The sequence below is a fragment of the Lithobates pipiens genome, unplaced genomic scaffold (genome assembly GCF_037356315.1).
Source record: "Lithobates pipiens isolate NorthernLeopardFrog02 unplaced genomic scaffold, aLitPip1_a1.2 Scaffold_23, whole genome shotgun sequence".
Lineage (NCBI taxonomy): Eukaryota > Metazoa > Chordata > Amphibia > Anura > Ranidae > Lithobates > Lithobates pipiens.
In genome coordinates this window covers 318,235,190-318,261,349 of record NW_027507785.1, presented here as the reverse complement: position 1 = coordinate 318,261,349, position 26,160 = coordinate 318,235,190, and the positions used below count along the sequence as shown (strand labels likewise).

The 26,160-nt window shown below is 39.3% G+C and overlaps 1 protein-coding gene across 11 annotated transcripts in view; it reads left to right on the top strand.

Moving 5' to 3' along the window:
* The window catches only part of NFIA (nuclear factor I A), a 715,521-nt gene extending 693,884 nt beyond the window's left edge, over nt 1-21,637 (top strand). For all 11 annotated transcript variants that reach the window (XM_077450586.1, XM_077450593.1, XM_077450590.1 and 8 more), the window contains one exon: nt 9,331-21,637. In XM_077450586.1, the coding sequence (XP_077306712.1) occupies nt 9,331-9,348 (18 nt within the window). In that variant the 3' untranslated portion in view covers nt 9,349-21,637. The remainder of the gene's footprint in view (nt 1-9,330) is intronic.
* Nucleotides 21,638-26,160: the final 4,523 nt, after the last annotated feature.

The following is a 26,160-nucleotide window of genomic DNA, read 5'->3' as shown; positions in this document are numbered from 1 at the left end:
AAAGTAAGACATACGTCTTACTTTCGGGGTACGGCTTATATTAGCCGACCCCTATGAAACTCCCGATACGTCTTACAATCGGGGGTGTCTTACTATCGGGGAAACACGGTATACTGAATGCTACCCACTAGGGAGATAAAGGGGCATGCCCAAAAGTCCTACCTACAACTGTGGTCATTAAGCCTACCATCAGCCTGCTCTGCAAAAGTAAGCAAATTAGTGGGGCGGAGGGTAGTGTGGGGTGTGCAGAGGTAGGCAGAGAAGGAATTACAGTTTGGGGTGCACAGGTGAGCAAGGTCCAGTCCATGGTGTGCAGGCAGTGAGGAGATGATGTGCTGTAACCTCTAGCAACCAATCAGTAAGCACTAATGATGTGCAGTAACCAATCAGTGAGCAGTATTGATGTACAGTAATCTCTAGCAACCAATCCACAAGCAGAAATCATGTGCTGTAACCTCTAGCAACTAACCAGTGTAATGGAAATTTGTAGGTTCTGTATATAATTGTATTCTATTTTATATGTATTGCACAATGCCCTCACTGTGCACACGGCACTAATAATGTTTTCAGTACATGTTTTGCATTCTTTCGAGTCCTGATTAGAATTAGCCTGCCTATGTAACGCCCCTTGTTACCATAAACGTACAATTGTAATATTAATGTGATACCTACGTAATCATTTGCATAAAAACCTTCAAATGCGTCGTAATAAAGGAGAACAGTTATTTGGAAAGATGCTGAGCGTATCTTTTGTGTCTGTTCCCTACTGCAGTAGTTATTATTAATTTGGAACCACTAATCAATATAAGGACAGGAGTTGCCTAGCTATAAAATATCCATTTCACCAGTGAGCCAAAATGTTTGCTGTAACCTCTAGCAACCAGTAAATGAGCGGTAATGATACGCTGTAACCTCTGGCAACTAATCGCTGTCTTATCTGATTCAGTAAACTGATTTTGAGTCTAGCTGCTATTTATTGTATGTCCCAGAGCAGGTGGAGAGCAAAACTGCATGGGGGGGGGGGGGCATGGGCGTCCGCAGAACTTTTTCCAGGGGGGGGCATAATTTTAGGATCACCCATGCACCGCCCCTTTTCGACAATGTCATTATCACATTATCATGGTCAGAGACTGCAGACATAGTACAATCCCTAGGATGAGTAATGGATAATGGCCAACAGGCCCTCTTAATAGACCCAGCGAAACTACAGCAGTGATCCCTCTGGCTGGATGATCGCTCACTCTGGGTTCCCCGGGGGCGACTCTGGTCAGTAATGTAGCATGTCTTTACCCTGGCAGTGGCTCAGTCTCTCTCTCTGGCGGTGTTGGGCAGCGTGGCTCTCTCTGGTGGCGCTGGACAGCATGACTTTCTCTGGTGGCGCTGGGCAGCGTGGCTCTCTCTCTCGCTTCTGCCCTGCACACTCCTCGTACTTTTTCCTGTTGCACTCTCTCCCTCAGCTTTTTTCCAGGCTGCAGTCTCTCAATCTTTTCCTCGATTGAGCTGTAGCCTCCTCCCTGTAGAAAACAGGGCCACCAATCTTTGGCACTACATGTCCCATGATGCTCTCCTCTTAGTCTCCTTTGATTGGCCTTCCGTTATGGCCAATAGGGAAGGAACAGAGCGGGCAGAAAGCTGGGCGAGGAGCCTGGTGAGAGCCGTCATCTCTTCTTCCTGACAGGAGAAAGGGGGGGGGGGGTGTGACCAGGAAAAACCTGATAGCCCGCAGCTCGCCATTCTCTTGTCACAGCACCGCCAAATTCTCTGCTGGACTGAGCAGGGAAAAGAGCCCACAGTCACACTACACGGATAGGGGGGCTTGACAGCGCCTTGATGGTGTCACCCTCTGGGGGGTTGCACATGGGTGTGGGCTGCCCGCACCCCGATAGCGATGGAACTATGTTGAATTTAAGATCTGATCCCTGATTCCGGGGGGGGGGCACTTGACCCCCCTTGCCCCTACCTGCGGACGCCCATGGGGGGGGGCAAGAAATTGTTTCGCCCAGGGTCCAATCAATATTAAAGACGGCCCTACTGAGAGGCAGAAATTGCTCATTGCTCAAGGAACCCGTAGCCACCTCTGGAGGAACCTTTGGGTTCCATAGAACAGTGCTCACAGCCGCTTCATCTGTTAGTAAAGGAAATAGTTTGGGCCAGCTTGGAAATAAACTTGGCTTTAAAAAATTCAACCCCATGGGATGAAGGTAGAGTGTGCCTTTAAAGGGTGCTTTAACAGCAAAAAAATAAGCTACCGTAAAAGAAGACTGATGCACTCCTACCCCAGGGTGCAATAGAACTCCAATGTCTGCACAGAGCTGCAAGATCCGTCTTCAGCAACGAGGAGGGAGGGGATAAAAAAAAAAAAGTTTTAAAACGCCGTCTCACCAGACAAAAGGCTGCAGAGCTGCACTGCACAGCTAAAATAAAACTCCCTACTCAGCACCTTCTATTGATTAAAAACTAACCTTTAAAGTAACTCCGAGAGTATGCGCTTAGCATTTAAATTTAAACATGTCATGAAGCTGATTGGTGTTGCTGAATCGCAGCTCACATCCTCTTCTTTAAGAGGCAAAAGTATTTCCGAAAAATGTTGTTGGGGGGGGAATGAAAGGGGAGAGGGTAAAAAAAAAAAAAGAGGGGGGGGGGGGAATCCTCAACTTCTCATTGGAATCTTCTACTTTATTTTCCCATGCAAATAGACCCCCTGTTAAAAGTCCTCAAAGCAAAACCAAATAATTGGCCCTTTGTCTAACTTTTCCAAAGTGCCGGGGGAAGACAGATTAATTAAACACACAAGTGTGGGGTCCCCACTGGTTTTGCCGGCGGTGGGGGTCATAATTTAACCAAAATGAATACTTCAATGTTTGCAGTGGGCTTTGCAACGTCAGAGTCCAAAAAAAAAAAAGGAATTGCAGGGGGGGGGGGGGGAAGGGTTCGTTGGTAATGGAAGTCACGTCTAGTCCTGTCTGGTTGCCGCTAGCAACCAGACATGATGTAACACTGCAATGTGAACTTGAACTTGGGGGAGTTGAAAAGTGAACAATAGACCTCGAGTAATCAATAAAGCCTATTTCAGTGAAGGATTACAGCTCTGCTCTGGGGTAACCTTGTCTGCAAGGCACAAACTGAATAGGAAGAAACTTTTTTTTATTTATTTTACTTTTTTTCTTCTTCTTTTTACTTTCCTTTTAAAGAGCGGTGCAGGAAACATGCTGCAGGAAGGAGGGGGGGGGGGGGGGTGTCAGCTACTTAAGGATTTGAGCAAAAATGGACGCTGTGCAACAGAACTGAACGCTGCAGGTTGTTTACACACAGAAAGTCCATTCATGGGTCGGAAGGGGCGAGGATCCGGGCTGCTAGGTCCTCTGGAGCGCTGGGAGAGTCTGAAAATGATTTGAAACTTTTTTAACAACTCCATTAAGGCTCAACTCCAGGCAAAGTATGGATAACGGAGCTGCTTTACCTGCCAAAGGATTTGTGTTTCTGTCCATCCAATCCTGAGATTTACACAGCCCTGCCATGCAGCACAGCCCTGTTTGGCAGGGCAGGAGACCTGACCTTTCTCTGCTGCAGAAGTGTTGCGGGTTTCGTCCCTTCCCCAGTCTGTGACTGGACAGTGAAAGGAGAAGCAGCAGACTGATGAGCTCATCTTTGCTTCCTCCTATCAGCTTGCTCCTAGCATTGCAGTATGACTGATTGGCTCCTTGTGCTGCTTCTTTATTTCCCAGTCTGGGTTTTGCAGTACAGGGACTGCAAGAGGCTAATACCAAGTCACTGCAGCACAACTGATTCTCTTTGTGTTGCCTTTTCCTCTTCCAAAGGGAAAAGGCAAGTGGCGCACACAGGTTAGTGGCACCCCCAAGGGTGAAATAAGTCCAGTTATAAAGTCCCTAAGACAGGGATGCTCAACCTGTGGCCCTCGAGCTGCTGCAGAACTACAAGTCCCATGAGGCAAGGCTGCTAGTTAAAAGTATAACCCTCAAAGGCAGGATGGGACTTGTAGTTCCGCAACAGCTGGAGGACCACAGGTTGAGAGCCCATGCTCTAAGACAGGGGTCTCAAACTGGTGGCCCTCTAGTTTCTGCAGAACTACAAGTCCCATGAGGCATTGCAAGGCTGCCAGTTAAAAGCATGACTACCAAAGGCTGAGGCATGATGGGACATGTAACACAGCAATATCTGGAGGGCCACAGGTTACATAGTTACATAGTAGGTGAGGTTGAAAAAAGACAATCAAGTCCAACCTATGTGTGTGATTATATGTCAGTATTACATTGTATATCCCTGTATGTTGCGGTCGTTCAGGTGCTTATCTAATAGTTTTTAAACTATTGATGCCCCCCCCGCTGAGACCACCGCCTGTGGAAGGAAATTCCACATCCTTGCCGCTCTTACAGTAAAGAGCCCTCTACGTAATTTAAGGTTAAACCTCTTTTCTTCTAATTTTAATGAGTGGCCACGTGTCATGTTAAAGTTCCTTCTGCTAAAAAAGTTTTGTCCCTATTGTGGGGTCACCAGTACGGTATTTATAAATTGAAATCATATCCCCTCTCAAGAGTCTCTTCTCCAGAGAGAATAAGTTCAGTGCTCGCAACCTTTGCTCATAACTAATATCCTCCAGACCCTTTGCTAGCTTTGTTGCTCTTCTTTGTACTCGCTTCATTTCCAGTACATCCTTCCTGAGGACTGGTGCCCAGAACTGGACAGCATACTCCAGGTGCGGCCGGACCAGAGTCTTGTAGAGCGGGAGAATTATCGTTTTATCTCTGGAGTTAATCCCCTTTTTAATGCCAATAGTCTGTTTGCTTTCTTAGCAGCAGCTTGGCATTGCTGAGCCTATCATCTACTAGGACCCCCAGGTCCTTTTCCATCCTAGATTCCCCCAGAGGTTCTCCCCCCAGTGTATAGTTTGCATTCATATTTTTGCCACCCAAATGCATTATTAAAAAATTTTCTACATTGAACCTCATTTGCCATGTAGTTGCCCACCCCATTCATTTGTTCAGATCTTCTTGTAAGGTTTCCACATGCTGCGGAGAAGTTATTGCCCTGCTTAGCTTAGTATCGTCCACAAATACAGAGATTGAACTGTTTATCCCATCCTCCGCTTGTTTTTGAAAAAAATAAACAGGATTGGTCCCAGCACAGAACCCTGGAGGAAGAAGCTTCAGGTATTTAGATAAGTGTAAATAAAGAGTGTAAAATGGATTTGCGGCTCTTAAAGCGTGTCACACACAGACCCTGATGAAGTGGCCATTATAGCCATGAAACGCATTGATGGTGTTGCAAATTGTGTCTAATAAATACTTAGCTTCCATGAAAATATTGAAAACCAGCTTGGCCAACAACTTTTTTTTTTTTTTTTACCTGACAGTTTTATTAATTTTCAACAATAAAAACAAAAAAAATGCAAAATAATATCCATGACAAAAGCCAATAAGTGGCCACTGACATTGCAATCACATGAAAAATTGGAATAAGACATGTAGATCCTGTAGATGGAGACAATATAAAACTACATCACAACTACCTAATGGCATGTATCAGAGTGGGTAAAAGCACTGAAATGAGCACTATGGCCAAAACCAAAAAAGAAAAGGAATACAATAGAGCAAGACAAAGGTAGAAAGAGAAGAAAAGAAAAGAGAAAATAGTAAAGAGCAACCACCCACACCAGGACCCCTCCAAAGACTAGAGTCACCTCCCACACAGGGCGCCACCAATTTTAGAAGACTTCAGGTTGAGGGGGATTCTAAAGCCTCATACACACAATCGGACTTCATACAAACTTTCCTGTGGACTTTTGTACAAAGGGCGTTGGCCCCGAACTTGTTAAGCATACACGCGATCTGACTTTTTCAGCCAACTTTCAACAAATCACGTGGTTTTTCTGCTCTTTACCGCCACCTTTGTTCAACTTCTGTATTGTGGTCTGATCTTTTGCATTGGTTCTGAGCATGCGTGTTTGTAAAGTCTGATGGTTTTCTGTACACTTTGCTCCATCGGACTTATGTTGTTGAAAAGTTTGTCTGTTCGCACAGCCAACATTTGTACGATGAAAACCGAAAACGTTTGCTGGATGGAGCGTACACACGGTCGGATGTTGCCTTAAAACAGCTAATTTGCATGTTTGTTGTCAAAAAGTCAGATCGTGTGTAAGGCCTTTACAGATTCCACAGTTCCCAAACCCTGTTATGGGCATCAAGAGTGTCATTCATTGAAGTGGTCAGGTTTTCCATCTGTTTCACATCTTTGATCCTGGAGTGCAAATCAACCATAGAGGGAGGTTCTCGTTTCTTCCACTTAAGGGCAACCAAGCATCATGCGGCAGTTACTACATGCGCATGGAGCTTTCTAGCCAGTTTAGAGAGGGGGGGGTGGCCCAAAAAGGAAAGTTTAAGGATTGAAAGGCACCCAGGAGCCAAAGATGGAATGGAGTAGGGAATGGAAGGGGTGATTAGAGAACATGTCCAGAAAATATGATATAACGTACCCACGTCTGCATGTGCCAGCACTGGAGATCGGCAGTAGGATATATGGAATGGAGTAGGTCCGGGGTTTGATATCAATGATAGAGTATCCAATGTTGATTCTCCTCGTACAAGGTACAAGTAGAGCTCTTGGAGGCCTGTGACCAAATAAGTTGTCACGTTTTCAAGGGTAGCTCCTTGCCCAAGGTGTGCTCCCATTTACGCATATAGAAGTGCCGTGGCCCGGACGGGGATAGGTCTGTAATTAAAAGTTGGTAAGTACGTAAAAATCATACTCCTAGGGGATGGGCCTTCTAAGCAGACTCTCGAATTCCGTCAGAGGGGAGAACTGGAGGTTTGGCTAACAATTTTTAATCGTGAAGTTATTTGCCAACAAATTTAAGGTATGACTTTGCCTATACTGCTACCTACATTCATTCCCCTCTCTACAGATATATGCCAGTGGCCTCCGGCTATGTCTTTGACCTTCATGGTTCCTGAAATCCAAGGTTGACCAAATGATGACACAACTCGGCCCATGTTTTTTTTTTTCCCCTAACTGTCCTACTTGGCAGAACTGGAGTGACTCAGGAAGTCAGGGACTGCTAAGGCTCCTAGCCAGGGCCAAGTTATCATGGGATTCCAGGCTGCTGAGGATGTGTCATCCAGACAACAGCAGCTAGCTTTGTGCAATCAGAAAGATGTCTGGAATTTGGAGCTGAATGCACATACGCTGCAGAAAGGGGGACAGGAGGAATGGAATAACCAATGTATGTAATATAATTACTGCAAAAGGTAATAGTGTCATAGGCACCTTTTTTGAGAAAAGTTAAGCCTTAAAAAGTGTATGTATATTCCAGCAATGAACTCCTCTTATTTGGTCTTTTAAATATACCATTGAAAGTGTTTTCTTATATCTGTGCAAAAATATACCTGCTCCTGCCAGAAAATTTGTGAGCTCCTAACTTCCTCGAATCTGTAGGTAAGGCTGCACTGAAATCTCAAATAATGTTATCAGTCCTGTCTGACGGTCTTTCTTTCATTGCAGTCATTCTTTCAAGGGGTCAGCAAACTCGGTTTAAAGTGGTTGTAAAGGCTGAAGGTTTTTTACTTTCATGCATCCCCCCCCCCCCCCAATACTTACCTAAGTACCTAAGTCTGACCTTGATCCAGCGAAGTACACGAGAGCAGCTGCTGTCCTGATACTTTGCCTCCTCATTGGCTCAGATACAGCAGTTGTTAATCAGAGGTATTGAGGAGGTAGTACAGAACAGAATATTTTATGCTTGCCAAAACGATCGCACCCTGCAAGAAAAGTTGACCAAAAGTTGACCAACATATGTTTCGAAGCTTGTAGGACATCTCATTTCTGACCCATGGGTATTAATATGGATTTGCTTCCCTTTGTGGCTATAACAGCCTCCACTCCCCTTGGAAGGCTTTCCACAGGATTTTGAAGTGTATCTGTGAAATTTGTCCATATTTAGCCAAACAAGCAATTATGAGGTCAGTTATGTTGGACGAGAAGACCTGACTTTCAATTGCCATTTCTGATTCTCCCCAAAAGGTGTTCAGTAGGGTTAAAGGAGAGGTATAGACAAAGTTTTTTTGGGCTATTCTTCTCCTATGGATCACAGGAGTTTGTTCTACACTCCTTTGACCTGTTTTCAGCTAACAGTGGGCTTATCACAAGCCTGGTCCAGGCTCTGAAAAGATCCCAACCATATGGTCGTGATTCACCCAGAACCCTGGACTGGAGATCCGCTGAGAGCCGGGGGCCAGGCCCTCGCACCCCGTCCACAGCCCAGCGCTCTAGTGGGCAATGGAGGGGCAGAGAGCCTGTCACTGACAGTCCTGACTCTCTGCTCAGAGTAAAGGGGAGAACTGAGGGATCAGCAGTGTTTGATTGCTCAGTTCTCACTACAAAGCCGCGGGGGACAGAGGCAGCACTGGATCGATGCTGCATCCACCTATGTGAGTATAAGGTTTTTTTTTGTTTTAGAAAGTCATAATTTTCTTTTAAGGGCAGGGTCTGTGCAGATCTAATGGATATAAAGTAACGATGGACTGATGGGGGAGGCCAGCTTAGAGTGAAGATACAGTGTGTAAGGGCAGAGACGGGCATCAGGCAGTGGCAGGCATCGGGCTCCTGTGTCTTCTCCTTCTCGCTTCCACCGTGCATCTCTTCCCCTCCTCTTAGGCGTCAAATAGGATCACCTGCCCTTTCAGCCAGTCGGTCTCAGACCTGCTTCCTGATTGGACAGGAGGAGGATCAGTGTTACAATAGCGAATATTTATTCGCTATTGCAACACACCTGGGTGGACTCTGGACACAAAGCTCTGCATCCAGAGCCTACCCTATTGTGAAGCCTATTAGAGCTTCTGGCTCTAATCAGGTGCTTAAAAAAAACACCCCGCTACAGTAATTCATGCGCCTGATGTCCTGCAAGGAGCCGGACGTATGGATAAGAGGGTGGCGCCCGTGCGCTCAGGGCTGCTCCTGATCATTGGTTATAATGGGAGGAATAGTGCCCCATTGGTGGTGTCAGTAGGGAGAATGGTGCCCTATCATTGGAATAGTGCCCCAAGGACTATCCAACAAACACTACTACTACTACTACAAACTCAGACAATACATACAAACAATTACAATTATTTAAATATTTCTGCACACTTAGTCACATCTTTGCAATTAAATTCTAACCCATTGGTTTCTGTATTTTCAAAAGTCATTTTTTCTATTTTTTAAGTCTGGAATATTCATTAAAATAACGGGAAAGTAGAATTAGCTATTGATACTAAAAGAACATTAAAATAAAAATAATTGTAAAAAATAAAATTGTATTTTTTTTTGTCATTGCAGTCCTGGTACCTGGGATAAAGGTCACAGTTTTCTATCGCCCACCCGACAGACCACCTGCCCCTTCTCATCTCTGTAACATTTGAAGACACCAACGGCAACTTGGCCTAGTCACTTGGCGCCAGAGGAAGGGGAAAACTCACAGCAGAACAGCATCGAAGAAGAACTATCATAAGTGGTCGCATGGCAGATACCATCATTAAATCAGCCTTATTTCTTTTACTTTCATTTTTTTTTCTTCACCTTTGGGGGTGTCAAGAAAGTTCCCAATGGCAAAAGTTGGGATTCACAGCATTTGAAGTGTTTTAATTGGTAGCATAAATATTAGGTGGTTCCTGGTAGCCTTAGGCCGATTATGTTTTTGACTTGCTATAAAAACACTCATTGTGAAACCCGGCCTTTTTTTTTTTTTTTTTTTTTTTTGCAAAGCCACTCCTTCTGTGCATCCACAGTTGCGACCCTTTCGAGGAGTTCTGGTGGAATAGTCCCTATAAAGGAAAAAAAAAATAATAAAGCACTCTAATATACAATGTACCGTATAACTGAATATGAACTTCGACTAGTACTATGACCACACTACATTTATTTCAGAGACCGTGGAAATCAACCCAGTTGTGGTCTAGTGCCTCCACTGTTTTTCCCCATTTCGAGTGCTACTACACTTAAAAGGATTTGTGAGAAAGAAAAAAAGAAAATCACACAACATGTGTAAAACTAAATAAGGAGAACTGCACCTTTTTAATATTTTTTTTTTTTTTTTTTTTTTTTTATCGTTTGACCCAGTGCGGAGGTGGCAAAAATTATATTACTGGACACGACTGCGACAAACTGTTTTGCGTTAACATATCACAAAATGTCCACCCTTCTTTCTGACAAGGATTAGTCACATCCATCACCCACCAGGAAACTGTTAACATTTATTTTCATCCGAGTTGCAGAGCAATGAAAGAAAAAAAAAAAGAAAAAGAAAACAGTCCAGGACTATTATTACTCTATGTAAGGAAAAAAAAATAAAATAAATATGCTGCACTTGCAAATAAGCTTTTCTGAGACAAATTTTCAACAATTACGCAGAAATGGGGAAGATGGTCTGTATTGACAGAAACTGACAGGAACAAAATCAAAACAATCATATTTGGATTGATTAAAGTGCAATTTCATTGGATAGGTAAATATCTTTGTAAGATAGAGATTGTTGAAAATTCTATTTTTGTTTTCCAAGTCCTACCACCCCCAGGACTCTAAACTATCGGGGTTAAAAAAAAAAAGAAAAAAAAACAGCCTTGCAAAAGAAAGGGGAGCTATTTTTGCTTTTTATGTTTTTTATTGTTAAACTTGTATCCCTTAAAAATGAAAATGTAAAAAAAAAAATATATATTATAAAACATAATGGTGCTTTTACCACAATATGTTAACTACATTAAACGCTAAGTAATCATTTTTTTTTTCTGTTATCAAAGCACATAACTAAAAAAAAAAAAAAAAAATGAAATCATAGTATCTGTTAATTTTATAAGCTAAAGTCACTATTAGTGGGTATGCCAATTCAGTCAAATGTCACATTTTCCCAATATAGGATTTAGTCAAATGCCTCAGGATCTTTATAGATGTCCAGATTTTATCCATATGATTTTTTTTTTCCCATCACTTGTATCCTCTGGGCTTCAAACACTGATTGATCTAGGGGAGGGAGAGTCGCAGCACTTGCTGAAAAAAAAGTAAATTGGATCATAGACGCTATGTATGTTATGTACTAAAAAAAATAAAATATTAAAAATAACAAAAAAAAAAAAATCAAAACCTAAATAAACAGGATACACTTGATTTATTTTCTACAAGACAGCGAAGCGTCCCTTTGCTTCGCATGCAACTTAAAGGCGGTTTCCTATACTATACATATATTATATACTTTCTGCTTGGCATATTTGTCAGTCAGAAAAAAAAAATCTCTGCATGTTTAGTGTTAGTAATTCATTTTTATATACTTAAAGTAGGATAAAGTAGAGTGCATTAAGACAAGACATTTTAATCCCTATTCCAGGCACTTGCCTTTTTTTTTTTTTTTTTTTTTTTTTTTTTTTTTTTACTTTTTTTTTCTTTACCCTATCCCAATGCTGCCAAAAGAAGGCCCACATGTCCCTTTTGGCAATGAAGGAGTTAAACTGTGTGTGTTCAGTCTGTTTAGTCCTAATAAGGGCTTTTGCTACAGTCCTATACAATCATGTCCACAAATTCTTGGGAAGACACTTTGCTCCTCATTTTATTATTATTATTATTTTTTTAGGTAGTTATTTTTTTTGTTTTTGTTTTGTTTGTAATGCTTTTGGGTGCATGGGAGGACCTTGGATTGTATTCGCAATACGTTGGGAGGCCTCTTAAGCATCCAATAGGTTAATTTGCACGAAGATGAAATAAATTCCATATCAATGTGCCTTTGCCCTGGATAGCGATTATTTGTGGAATTGTTGCACATGTTCCTTATATAGATAGTGGGGGGAGGAGATTCCCCAGACACACGTTTTGGAGACACTTTTTTTTTTTTTTTCTTGTAAATGTGACTTTTATGTCAGGCATTGCAGGCTCCACTTTGTAGATATAGATTTTAGTTCAATCCCACCTGTAGGAGTAGTGTGCTTAGTCTTGTTGTGTCTGTGCTATTTTGCGTAGGAGATCAGTATTTTGGGGGGATGTTTGCTGCATTGTGACAATTTATTTAGTCTTCCTTTTATTTTTATTTTTTTTAACTTTCCCTGATCAATGAAAATATGCAATACCTGCTTATATCATGTAGTCAAAGCTTAGCAAATTTTATTAGACTTTTATTTTTTTTATTTTTTTTATTTGACCAAAGTTGGTTGGTGCTGTACTTGACGCAGTATGTTAGATGTTTAGTCATCGTACCTTTGTGACTACGAATGCACATGCAGGAGGGGCTCTTAGAGAAGCAGTCAGACTGTGAAGCACTAAGCTGTACCCTGCTTTGAGCAATTTTTTTTTTTTTTTTTCGTGTGGTGTGTGTGTTACAACCTATCACAAGCAAGCCTTAAAACAACAACAAAAAAAAAAAACCTGAGTTCCTTTTTCCTTAGATATCCCACACCCAATTTTTATTAGCAGACAGCAATCAACTCACATCAACAAGAAAGAGGTCATAATGCCCATTTTTTATATGCACGTTTTTAAAAAACTTCCAACTTCTGAAAAAAAAAAATGTTTACCGGTTCTCTCTATTTAAGAAAAAAAAAAAAAGAATAAATGAATAAAATGTTTTTTGGATTTTTTCATATGTATCTGATATGTGGTTGAGTAGTTGTATTGTGTGTGTGTGTGTATTAGTGAATTGTGTCCATTTTGTGTATCCAGCATCCTTTGCCTTCCCTATAGCACTTAGCTGGGCATTACCTTATGACATATGTGCACTAAATAGCAGCTTGCAGTGCTTCACAGTGAAGGGAAATAAAAGCCTAGACAAACGTTTTGTCAAAATCCTTGCTATAAGTCAAGGCGTTACCAGAAAATTGGTTGTACATACAATACAAATGCACCCTTTTATAAACCATGCAAACTAAGCAATAGTCTTGGGCAGTTGTAGTTAGGTTTTTTTTTTTTTTTTTTTTTTGTTTTTTTGGTTATATTTTTGTGGATTTTCGTGTGTGTTGTAGACATGGTTGCAAAGAGAGCATAACTGCCCACTCAGATGAGTAATTTGTATGTTGTATAGTTTTAATGAATACACTGATTTATTCTACCCTATTTTATAATGCAGGTCTTTTGTAATGTTGTTTAAATGAGGACAATTTTCTGTCGACTTAGCCTTGCAGATTTTTCTGATTGTTTGTTATAAATGGCAGCATTTTTAGATTTTTTTTTTGTCATGGGAGGGTTAGGTTGAGGGATATGTTATTTTTATTTTTTTTGTTATGCTTTCGGGAACTGGATTTAAGTTAAAACTTTCCCGTTTCCTGTACGTATGTATTTAAATACAACTTTTTTTTTTCTCAGTAGTATAACATTTTCCTATACTTGAGAAGTATGGGCCACTAAATAACCATTTTAAATGGAATATACAGGAATACTGTATTCTTTTCTCACTAAAAGTCTGACTCTTACATTAAGGATTTTAGAAGACATGTTTCAAAATAAATAAATAAAAAATGTTTTAAAGGCTTTAAAGCATTAAAAGGTAGTCAAGGATGTTGAACAACAAAATTGTGTCAAGTATTAAAACTCATAAGTTCAGTTTTGTTACTTCTGCCATCATATTAAAAGTACTGCAAGGTCAAAGGGCGTGTATATTCAGTTTAAAAAAAAATTCTAACATTTGACAAACGCACAGTAAACGCTAGGTGTGCAGCATAGAATAGACACTACATTGTTGAGTAATATAGCATTACATAAATGAAAAACATCAAATTATACAATTCAGTGTAATTAAGCTTTGTGTTTATTTAAATTGCCTTTTTTCAAGTTACATTAAATATGGATCTTCCTTTAGAGTATATAAAGCAGACTAAAAGTTCTGCATAAAACAATATAATACATATGAGTAGAATCAAATCCATTAATATAGTCAATATTTTATATATTCATTTTATAATTAGATTCCTATGTTGAAATTTGCACTCAAAGTTAACATTTTCTCCTGATTTTTAAATTAGATTTTGACCAGCCAGTTAAACACACTATTTTTGTAATGTTTGCAATGCACAGTAATAACACAGGCCCGCACTAACTAACAAAGTATATCTGTTCTCATTTCTGAGAAATTTGGTTATTTTAAAATTCCTACAAATATGAAAAAGCTATAACAATGAATATGTCTGTTCACTTACATTCTGTAAGATAAACAAGGTATATCGACGACATTCAAAAGATGGACATTTATCAGTTCTAGTTATACTGATATTATTGGCAAATTCCTACAAAGAGAAATAAAAAATGATAACAATGAATATGTCTGTTCACTTGCATTCTGTAAGATAAACAAGGTATATTGACGACATTCAAATGATAGACATCAGTTATACTGATATTATTGATATGAAAAAATTTATTACAGCCAAGAAAAATATAAAATAAATCAGAAAACCGTAAATGTGCAATTTAGGGAGAAAAAAAATAATTCCTATAACTATTTCAGTAATTTAATAGAACGAAAAAAGATACATAAAAGAGAAAATACTTAACAATTGATGCCTTTTCATAAAGTGAGATAATGTTTACATTTTATTAATGACATAAAAAGGTGCAAATTGTACATTGCACCATAAAAATGTTAAGAGTCTATTGCATTGTAAAAACAAATTCAATCTTATGACAGAGGTGTGCGTTGAATCAGAAGCTGTGATAACTAGAACACTACAAAAATAGGTAGACGTGGCAAGCTCTACCTTTAACGCTGCCATTCTTAAAGTGACCTTTTATTATTATTTTTCTGTGCTCCTAAATGCACTTTGCTGATGTAAAGAACTGAAATAACTGCATTGGAAAATATTCTCAAAGGGAGGATAATTTGCAATGCCTAAGCTACCTTCTATTTAATGCCTGCTCAATTAGAATATTTTTTTTATGATTATACACCTTTCAGGTTTATTCTTAAGTTCTCTGGCATTAGACGTGTGTTTATATGCTTTTGTTGCTGCACATCCCAGGCCAGTCCTCACTTTTTTTCTTTTTAATTTGAAAAATTAGTTACACTGCTGCCCATCCTTTAAATATTTTTTTTCTCAGTATGTAAGAAGTAATGGACCAGTATTTCAGAAACTGCACCCCAGGAAATCACCAAAGTTCTCTTTGGCCTGGCGGAGCAAATGCATCATTATCATGCATTCACAACAGTTGTGCCATTACCTAGGTGTCTTAGGTCTCTCCTTGTGATGTTAAAGTATATAGGGAAGCTTTATTATAAGCCTCTGCATGCAGAGACCTTCAAATAACCCTCGCTGGGGCAAAGAGACTGCAGCTTTGCGCCCCCCCCCCACCCAGCCTATAGTCCAGGACTGACTGTGCCACGAGGGCAAGCAGTAGTTTCCCTAAACTTACTCCCAGTTACTCCCATTAGGGTATAAACAGAACCGATTGAGTGTGTATTGTTCCCACCTTTAAAATGGCTTCCTCCAGTGAAAGATACATTATAGGCAATGGAACACACTTTTGCTGTTCACAATATCCAGTCTCCCCCACAGCAATATGCGGACCCCCAAGGCTGGTTTTATCATACTTAAATCTTTTTTTGCAGCTTGCTAAGACAGTGTTAAATGCATTCAATTATTTTTATTTTTTTTTAGCTATACAAAGAGCTAAAGAAATGCTTCAACTTAACAGTACTTTTTTTGTGGTGATATGTTTAAATAATGAACAATATAGAGAATGCATTGTGTCTCTTGTAAGGATTTTATTTTAAGGGTGTTTGCAAGGCCTCCGTAGAACAAAGTTTAGAAAAATCTTTGTAAAATTATTGCAGGATTTGTTTTGGCAGGAGAGGTTTAGTGGAAACCATTTAGATGTACTGCCATCATTTAAAGGGCTTAAAAAAAAGCTAACGGGGCTTAATTTTAAGACCTTGTACAATGGAGTATTGCATATTGCAGTTGACCAGATTTTAGCTGTCATTGTCTAAAAACTTAAACATCTGATTGGTTTCTACAGACAAAACCTGATTTGTCTTGAACCTCACTGTTTGAGATGGACATGGCAGTTGTTTGTGTATAGCCTACTGTTGCACATCATAATAAATAAAATGGGCAACAGTGTCATTGGTTATTCAAATCCCAGCCAATACTTTATTTATTTTTGTTGGGGGGGTTAGTCTTTATTGCTGCATGGGTCGTTGGTTGGGAAGCTTCCCATCCTAAGACAAAAAGTAAATGGAAAGCTTTCAAATGGACACATTTTTGCTGATTTACTAAAGGAGAAGAACATAGTAGTAGATGTCCTAGTGATGCACCGAAATGTTTGCCAAAAATAGGGTTATTAGCGTTTTACCAATAGAAAAAAAAAGGTGCCGATAATGGCCGAGCGAAAACGCATGTGATTTTGCCATGATTTTACCATGCTTAGGGTGTGGTCTTTTTAGGTCATGTGACTCAAAAACTGCACCAATGTTGTTTTTTTTATGTGGTTTTTGAGTCACGTGACATATGAAAAACGCACCATAAGCATGGCAAAATCGTGGCAAAATGATGCACATTCTTGCTGCATTTTCAATAGGGAGGTGTGCTTTTGGTACGTTATTTTTTAACTGACCAAACATGCACCGAAACTTCAGCAAGCAGGATTTTTAACACCGCACCGGACCAGTGTGAAGACATACATAGAATTTAACGGGACACATTTTCCGTAAGCTTTTCTTGTTTTCTTTTTAGCTCAAAAGCTTTTCTAAAACTGCTCAGTGTGAAAGCAGCCTATCGGCTGAAAATGTGCCTTTAATGGCCGACAAATTCATATTCATGTAAATTCATGATATTAATTAAAAAGTCAAACACAATTATATATAACAAATATATGTATTTCTTAAAAACCATACGCTCAAGTGCATCCTGAATTTTCGGTACCAAATTTTTATTTGGGTGCACCACTATTATGTCCGCTTTCCCAAGGTATTTTTTTATTTAGCTTAGTGAACGTGGGGGAAATTCACTTTGCAAAAAATAACCCACGTGAAAGGAAAATAAAAAACAGGATTTAAAAAAAAAAAAATTGAGTTCACCTAACAAACGAAAAGTGAAATTTGCTCTGCTCCTTTAGTAAATCAGCCACACGGTTACTTTGTTTTTGTAGCATGGAGAAGGGTTAGAACCTACAACAGAGTTCTATCTGTGCTCCCATTGGGGAGGTTTTCCCTCACTATCTATCCCGGTGTCACTGTGACACACAGGAAGTGAATCTCCCTAACAGGAACACAGGCAGGGAAAAAAAACTTGATAAAATGTTTTTTTTATTGCTGTTTTGTCAAGGCATCACTGAACTATGAGCTCTCCAGTGTAGACTTGTTTGTTTTTAGTAGTGCGAAAAAAGGGAACCTCCATCAGCTTTTTTGTTGTCTGTACTCCTACTGGAAAGATTTGACCTACCTTCCTGTTCTCGAGCAATAGGAAGTGTTTACAAGGCCAGGAGGCTTGGTGACAAAGTAAAAACTTAGACTAAGGTTCTAATCCTAACCCATTCTGTTCCAAACATTTTTTTAAAATAAATAAAAGTTTTGTCCAGCCTTGAACTTTAATTTTCATGCTAGCATTAAAATACTCAAAATATTTATTTTTGTTTTTTTAATGAACCTTGCGATCGCCTAAAGGCTGTTATATACCATCTAAAAGTTTGTCATCAATGGTTTAGAACATTTTTTTTTTCCAAATGTTTTAACGCAAAGTACACAGTGCTAAGGTAGTCCAACCGATAGACGTGACTAGTTAGGCTGTATTGAGGCCTTCTTGGATGCAAACGCATAGCAGTGTTTATCTGCATGAAAAAAAACTATGCACTACCCTTTTCCAGATATGATCAACTTTTTGGTAGCCATTTTTTTTTTCCTTTAATTTCCGTTCAGTCGGTCCTAGCCTTTCTCAGTTGTACTTAAGAAAATGCCAGCTTTAGGACAGAATGACATATTTGAAAAAAAAACCAGCAAAATAACCGATTTACGAAATGTAGTGCCTGTGAAACCTGTATTATATGCTCTTCTGAAATAAGAAATTTATACACCGTGAGCCTTTTGCTATCAGTCAAAATCTTCTGATGTAAAATAACCATACAATAATTATGCATGCAATCCCATACTGCTTAGTAACCTCTACCAGTACTACTTATGTTAGCTTATTTTTTTTTGTTCTTTCCGGTTACGTTCATGCCCAGTAAATTCTAATGTATGTCAACAAGAATGCAAATTTTCATCTTTCTTTTTTTTTCTGGGTGTTTTTCAGTATTTTGGAGATATATATTGAATTAAATTCAGTATTACTTCTGACGTTTTTGTCATTTTTCTTTTTCACCGACATCTTAGGGGGAACTGTATTTTATCTGAGCCACTGTTACAAACTAAAAATGCAAAATATTTAAAGTGTACGCGGGCTTTGCTCATGCAGGATAGGTTCAACTAGCTGCCACCCATCCCAGCCGCACATTCTCACTTTTCCTTTGCTCTCCTTGTCACTCACCAGTAGCGAAAAACAGAAAATTGCATCAAATAATTACCGGAATTTTCCTTTCCCCGCACCAATCCATGGCACCATACTACCACATGTATGCTGCCATGATGACACCAGGAAAATTGAATGGCAGCATCCTGCCACATACATGCTTCCATGTCAGCTCCAGGAAAATGGAAAATTGTATCATACTTACAATAATTTTCCTTTTCCGGCACCAATCCATGGCGGCATACTACCACATGTATGCTGCCATGTTGGCACCAGGAAATTGGAATGGCAGCATATTACAACATGTATGCTGCCATGTTGGCACCAGGAAATTGGAACATCAGCATACTAACACATGTATGCTGCCATGTCAGTGCCAGGAAAATTGAAAATTGGATCAAATACTTATATTAATTTTCCTCACCCAACATTAATCCATAGCAGCATATTGCCACATGTATTCTGCCATGTTGGTGCTAGGAAAATGGAAAATCGTATCAAATACTTGCCCTAATTTTCCTTTCCTGGCACCAATCCATGGCAGCATACTACCACATGTATGCTGCCATGTTGGTGCCAGGAAAATGGAATGGCATCATACTACCACATGTATGCTATCATGTTGGCGCCAGGAAAATCGAAAACTGTATCAAATACTTACCATAATTTTTCTTACCTGGCATTAATCCATAACAGCATTCTACCACATGTATGTTGCCATGTTGGTGCCAGGAAAATTGGATCAAATACTTACCATCATTTTCCATTCCTGCCAGCAACCCATGGCAGCATACTACCACATGTGTGCTGCCATATTGGCACGAGGAAAATGGAAAATTGTATCAGATACTTACCATAATTTTCCTTTCCTGGCACCTATCCATGACAGCATACTACCACATGTGTGCTGCCATGTTGGCGCCAGGAAAATAGAAAATTCTGTCAAGTACTTACCATACATTTTCCTTTCCTGGCAGCATACTTGTGGTAGTATGCTGCCATGTTGGCACCAGGAAATTGAAATATCTTGTATTTCATAAAATGGTGTGCATGTGACCTGCTTTCTACCTTGCACCCATGCGACAGCGCTGTTGATTGGCCTCATGGGGGTTGAGAAAGTCTTCAGCCTTGTGCCAAGTCATGACTTTGGGCATACGATTTTATCCCTTTCAGAGCAGTGGAAGAGCAAAAGAAAGGCCCAGTATGTGCAGCTGGAGAGTGTGACAATTAAGTGAACCTGTATAGGACAAAAGCACAGGTTCACTTTAAAACCCGGTGAATTTGGGCTGAAACAGTGAGACATCGTGTTCCCTGTCTTCACACCAGAATGTCTCGTATTAAAAAAAAATAAAAAATCTTTAAAAAAAATATATAGTTTTCATACACAAGTTCTGCATATACCGTACATGTTATGTTTTTGTTGTGTGTTTGAAATCAATGACTATGCTCTGTACAACCTGGGCCTGATTCATGAAATATTTGAAACTATCACTACACAATACAAAAAAATTGCTCATTTGCTGTGTTATTTGTCTATCTGCCCTTTGTAGGTAAATTTGTATAACTGTTACAACAAGTAGGGAAGATCGATTCATGCAATCCATATTGCTCTTTGGCGATCAAGTATAACTTTAAAACAGATATGGCAACTGACAATATTGTTTAGTACATATATACATCTTTTCACAGTTTGTAATATGAAGATTTTTTAGGCTAAGGTACAGAATTCTGTATTATATAAAATGGACATCATCATCACAGTTCCAATTGTTGGGTCTGCCATTTTTTGCATCACATTTTTTATTTTATGGCCAATAATTTTATTTACCTGTCCCATTCGTTTTCATTCTCTTTATCAGAATACGTACTTAAACTATCATCTGGACTGCATCTTTGTGGTCATAGAAAATGTTTCAGAATAAACTGAACTCCTAAATCCTATTAGAAATTGTTTCAGAATAAACTGAACTCAATCCTATCAGAAACAGTTTCAGAATAAACTGAACTCAATCCTAAAATTATCATCAATTAAAAAAAAAAAAAAATTAGATCTCCTATTTTTTTATTTTGTTTTAACTGACTTTCCAGAGAAGTGTAAAAAAAAAAATAAAGCCTATGCACAATTTTTTTTTCCCAATTACTGAGAATTCATATTTATTTTAGTATTTTTCCCTTTTTTTTTTTGTTTGTTTGTTTTAGTATTCCCATGTCATAACTGAATTAAAAGTATCAAATTAAATAAAACATTTTATGCAATTAAAAAATGTAATACAGAATCCTCCAATGCTATTTGCTTGTATTTATGTAACAATTGTACCACTCTTAGAAATTTATGACACTTTACCTTCATGACACAATGCTACACAATGCTGGCACAACATGAAACACTTTTTTGAGCCTTTAAAACCACTTTACATAATTGAGACACAAATTCCCAGAATCCATCAACCTTGTATAGCACTTGTCCTTTCTTTTGTAAAAAGTCAGACACTCTATACATTAAGGCCACAAGTCAAGGGTGCAGAGAGAGCAGGTGAACATTTGGGAAGAGGGGAGGGTGAGGGTAGCTCCTTAGAATTTTTGATTGTGGTAGGAATTGAGTAATTGTTAGCTTTATTAGGTGGGCTCTATTTGGCAGTCGTGGGAATCTCCAGTCCCCTACTTATTTTTTCTTTTATTTTATTTTTTTATTTCTCACCGAAGAGAGTGCTGCAGACAAGCTGGCTCTTGACCATGTTAAACCCTTATCTTTGTGTTTAATTAATCGCCCCATAATAGGTGTTTTTATGATCTTCAGTTCAGCCCTGTGTGCCTGTGTTAAGTCACTGTTTTATGAATCAGGCTCTCTGTGCCTCCTTTTACCATGTATTGACTCATGCTTGTTATCAATTTTTTTTTTTTTTTTTTTTTACTGTGTTCTGTGAAAAAAAAAAAATAGAAAATGAAAAAAGAAAAAATGTAATTGGTTGCGAATCACTGTGGGCATCCATTTTTATCCAACTAAATCTCTACAGGTTTTTTTTTGTTTTTTTCTTTCAAGCTGGTGTGTGGATTAGTTAACTCTTGTACAAAGCCGTTATTGCAACCAACTCTCACATTACAATACGATTACTGGAAGCAAATACTGCATTTCCTATGCAACAAAAAAAGAAAATAAAAAAATTGCTAATGCTAAACTTGTTGTGCTGGTGTTCATTTATGCAGATTGTTTGTTTGGTTGGGGTAAGCAGGAGACAAAGTTCATGGCTCAACAATTAACCACTTCACACCTAAGGGTACAACAAATCTAAATGCCGAAGCCCGATTTTAAAATTTTTAACGTGTTAGTAAAATCGTACATATTATCAACTACTTTGCGCATTCCAGGTGAATTATACCTTGGTTTTTTTTTTTTTCAGGACAAATTGAGCTTTTATTTGGTGTTAAATTGTCATTTAAAAATGTAATTGTAATATATTGGATAGGTCTTGATTTTATTTTTATTATCAAAGGAAAATTGTCCCAAAATAGTAAAAAATAACAAAACATTCTTTTAAAATTTAACTGTATATTTCTTGCTACTTTTAAAGTGGTTATATACCCAAATTTGTAATTTTTACCTACAGGTAAGCCTATAATAAGGCTTACCTGTAGGTAAAATTAATATCTCCTAAACCTGTACGGTTTAGGAGATATTCCCTTTGCATGCAGCCACTGACATCAGCAGCGCATGCGCTATGGATGCATGCGTGGGAGTGAGGTCATCACCGCTCAAGCCACTCACAGCGCCGCAGCCGCGAACCAGGAAGACATGCCAAGGGCAAGATGTCGGCTCCCTCGACGTGGACCGGGCTCCCATATGGGGGCTTTGTTCTGAGGTAAGTATTTCATAATGAGCTAGTATGCACTGCATACTAGGTCATTATGCCTTTGCCTTGCAGGGGTTTTTTTTTCTCTTTTTTCTTTTTATGTGCGAGTATACAACTGCTTTAATCCTGCCTAAAACACACAGACTCTGATACTAATTTAAAAAAAAATAAAAAATTCCTCTCCAAAAAATATTGACCCTGACCCAAACACTAACCCTGGTACTGACCTAGATCAAACCTTGATCTAGTTTTTTTTTGTTTTTTTTTCACACACTTTTTTTTTTCCATCTCTACAAGGACAGAGAGTGATACAATAATGTATCTCTCTTGTCCATTCACAGAGACAGACTTCACAGTGATTGACCACTCAGAGGCTATCACAGCGAACAGGCGAGCCGGAATCGGCCGTTCTGGGTCCCGATCATTAGGACGGGGCCCGGGGGGGGGGGGGACTCAGGGAGCACCTGGTCTCTGTGCTTAGAGCGCATCCTGCTGCGTGCTCCCAGCACAAAGGGAGATATGAGAATATGCGACCCCATGGAAAAAAGCCCACGCCAATGGGGTTAAGGAAGCAGAGAAGTGGCCCAAATAGTCACGCTTCAGATATTGCACGTTTAAATTATTTCTTATCACTCGATCTAGGATGTAAACACATTTTAGAGGATGTTGGATACATGTTTACAGACCTTTCCTTATGTAGCCATAAGAAACATGGTCCACCCACACTTGCTCTGGACTACACCCCCTAGGTTCTCATGAAACACTTATCACAGCAGAACAGAGACAACTTGAATGTTGGAATTGCTCACTATTTTCCTAAACCATCTACGATTTCCTAAACCATCATGTGACCTGGCCATCCATTTACAATTTTTTTTTTTTTACTGTGTTTTGTTGAAAATTTTCAGCATAGGCAACATAACATAGATGGTTTTACATAGGTATAAGGCACATATCATCATGAATAGAGTGTACATCAACATTCCTCATGTAGCGGGAGCAAAGTCATAAAAGAACTTTGTCTACCAATCGCTATTACACCAATTGAAAGAACAGTAAGCAAATTTTTTTTCGCCCCTCTTACTTAAAAAAAGACTAATGGCCCATGCACAAGATTGGACTTTCCGTCAACAAAACCGTGGATTTTTGTTTCGAAAGTTGTTGGCTCCAACTTGTCTTGCATACACACGGTCACACAAATGTTGGCCAACGATTACGAATGTAGTGACGTGCAAGGCCTACGTGATATCTCCATTATAAACACTAGTTTTACAAGACCGAGCTTCCAGCTTGTACTTGATTCCAAACATGCATGGACTTTTGTGCGATAGACTTGTGTACACGTGATCAGAAAGTCCGACAACAAAAATTTGTTGCAGGAAAATTTGAGAACCTGCTAGCCAACATTTGTGGCCAGAAAGTCCAACAACAAATGTTCGATGGAGCGTACACACGGTGGGACTTTCCACCAACAAGCTCACATCCAACATTTGTTGTCAGAAAATCTGATCGTGTGTACGGGGCATAAGAAAGAATAAAAAACAAAACAAAAAAAAATAAAAATTAGACAACAAAAACAAAGCAAACCAAAACAGACACCTACATCCATCTGTTCAGAAGTATAAATCTCAGGGACAATCTCTAAAAAGACACCTCAAGCAGTGTGTAAGAAGGATACTCAAGCCACTGTATGCAGTCCCAAATCAAATAACGAGCAACAGGTTGATAACTTAGCTCATATAACCTAGGTATGTGACGTAAAGAGCATACAGTTCAATCGGCAGGTAATCAAAAAGTTCCACCCAAGGTCCTCATTTCATTTACAAATCTTAATTAGAATAAATGAAAGAATGGGTTAAACTACATGCGCGTCACTTAAAGTGGACCTAAACCCAACCACTAATCCACATATAGCGGAGCTCATTCGGCGCAGTACAAATCCCATATCAAATCACATCAAATATAAACTGTAGCGTGTTAATGGTATTCCAAAGATTGTTTTCGGTCTAAAAATCTGCCAATTTCCTTCGATTAAATCAAGATTGTCTGATGACCCTACCATCGAGGTCCTTGACCAGGCACTTGCTCTTATACTGTGACAAATGTCTCCCAATTGTGATCCAATGTGGTCATCCTGTCACACACACCCCACCTCAATGAAGATTTCCAGTTTCTGATATACTGTATATTAAACAGGCATGCCCCACTATTGTTACTGTTAGGAATGTTGACCCAAAGCAGCGATGTGCAGCAGATGCTGAAGCAAGTGCATGTAGACTACAGGAGTTCCATACTTCTGAGATGCAAAGAAGATGGAAACAAGGTCAAATAGAAATTTATGGGGAAAAAACTTTAGCAATTGCTTATGATGCACAGTGCTTTATTAAACTAAATATCACCTATTTAGGGTTTAGATCTACTGTAAAATGAAGGAAAGAATGGGTTAAACCACGCATGCATCACTTAAAGTTGACCTAAACCCAACTGCTAATCCACATATAAGAGGTAGCGTGATAATGGTATTCCAAAGATTGTTTTCCGTCTAAAAATTTGCCGATTTCCTTAGATTAGATCAAGCTTGCCTGATGACCCTGCCATCGAGGTCCTAGACCAGACACTTGCTGTTATACTGTGACAAATGTCTCCCAATTGTGCTCCAATGTGGTCATCCTGTCACACACCCCCCACCTCAGTGAAGGTTGCCAGCTTCTGGCATACTGTATAATTAAGCCGGCATGCCCACTACTGTTACTACTAGGGTGTGGACCCAAAGCAATGAAGTGCAGCAAATACTAAAGCAAGTGCATGTAGACTACAGGAGTTTAACACCATCGAGATGCAAAGAAGATGGAAACAAAGTCAAATAGAAATGTATGGGAAAAAAATGTTAGCAATTGCTTATAAAGCACAGTGCTTTAACAAACTAAATGTCACCTACTTAGGGTTCAGATCTTCTGTAGAATAAAGGGAAGAATGGCTTAAACCACACACTCATCACTTAAAATTGACCTAAACCTAAACATTAATTCACATATAAGCTGTAGCGTGATAATGGTATTCCCGAAGATTGTTTTCCAGTCTAAAATCAGCCAATTTCCTTAGATTACATCAAGATTGCCTGATGATCCTGCCATCAAGGTCCTCGCTCAGGCACTTGCTGTTATACGGTGACAGATATCTCTCAATTGTGCTCCAATGTTGTCACACACACAACCCCTCACTGAGTGAAGGTTGCCAGCTTCTGGCATACTGTATATTCAACAGGCATGCTCCACTATTGTTAATATTAGGATGTGGACCCAAAGCAACAAAGTGCAGCAAATACATGTAGTGCATGTAGACTACAGGTGTTAAACACCACCAAGATGCAAAGAAGATGAAAACAAAGTCAAAATAGGAATCTATGGGAAATGCTTTAACAAATTGAATGTAATCTACAGTGCCTTGCGAAAGTATTCGGCCCCCTTGAACTTTTCAACCTTTTGCCACATTTCAGGCTTCAAACATAAAGATATAAAATTTTAATTCTTTGTGAAGAATCACCAACAAGTGGGACACAATTGTGAAGTGGAACGAAATCTATTGGATATTTTAAACTTTTTTAGCAAATAAAAAACTGAAAAGTGGTGCATGCAAAATTATTCGGCCCCTTTACTTTCAGTGCAGCAAACTCACTCCAGAAGTTCAGCGAGGATCTCTGAATGATCCAATGTTGTCCTAAATGACTGATGGTGATAAATAGAATCCACCTGTGTGTAATCAAGTCTCTGTATAAATGCACCTGCTCTGTGATAGTCTCAGGGTTCTGTTGAAAGCGCAGAGAGCATCATGAAGACCAAGGAACACACCAG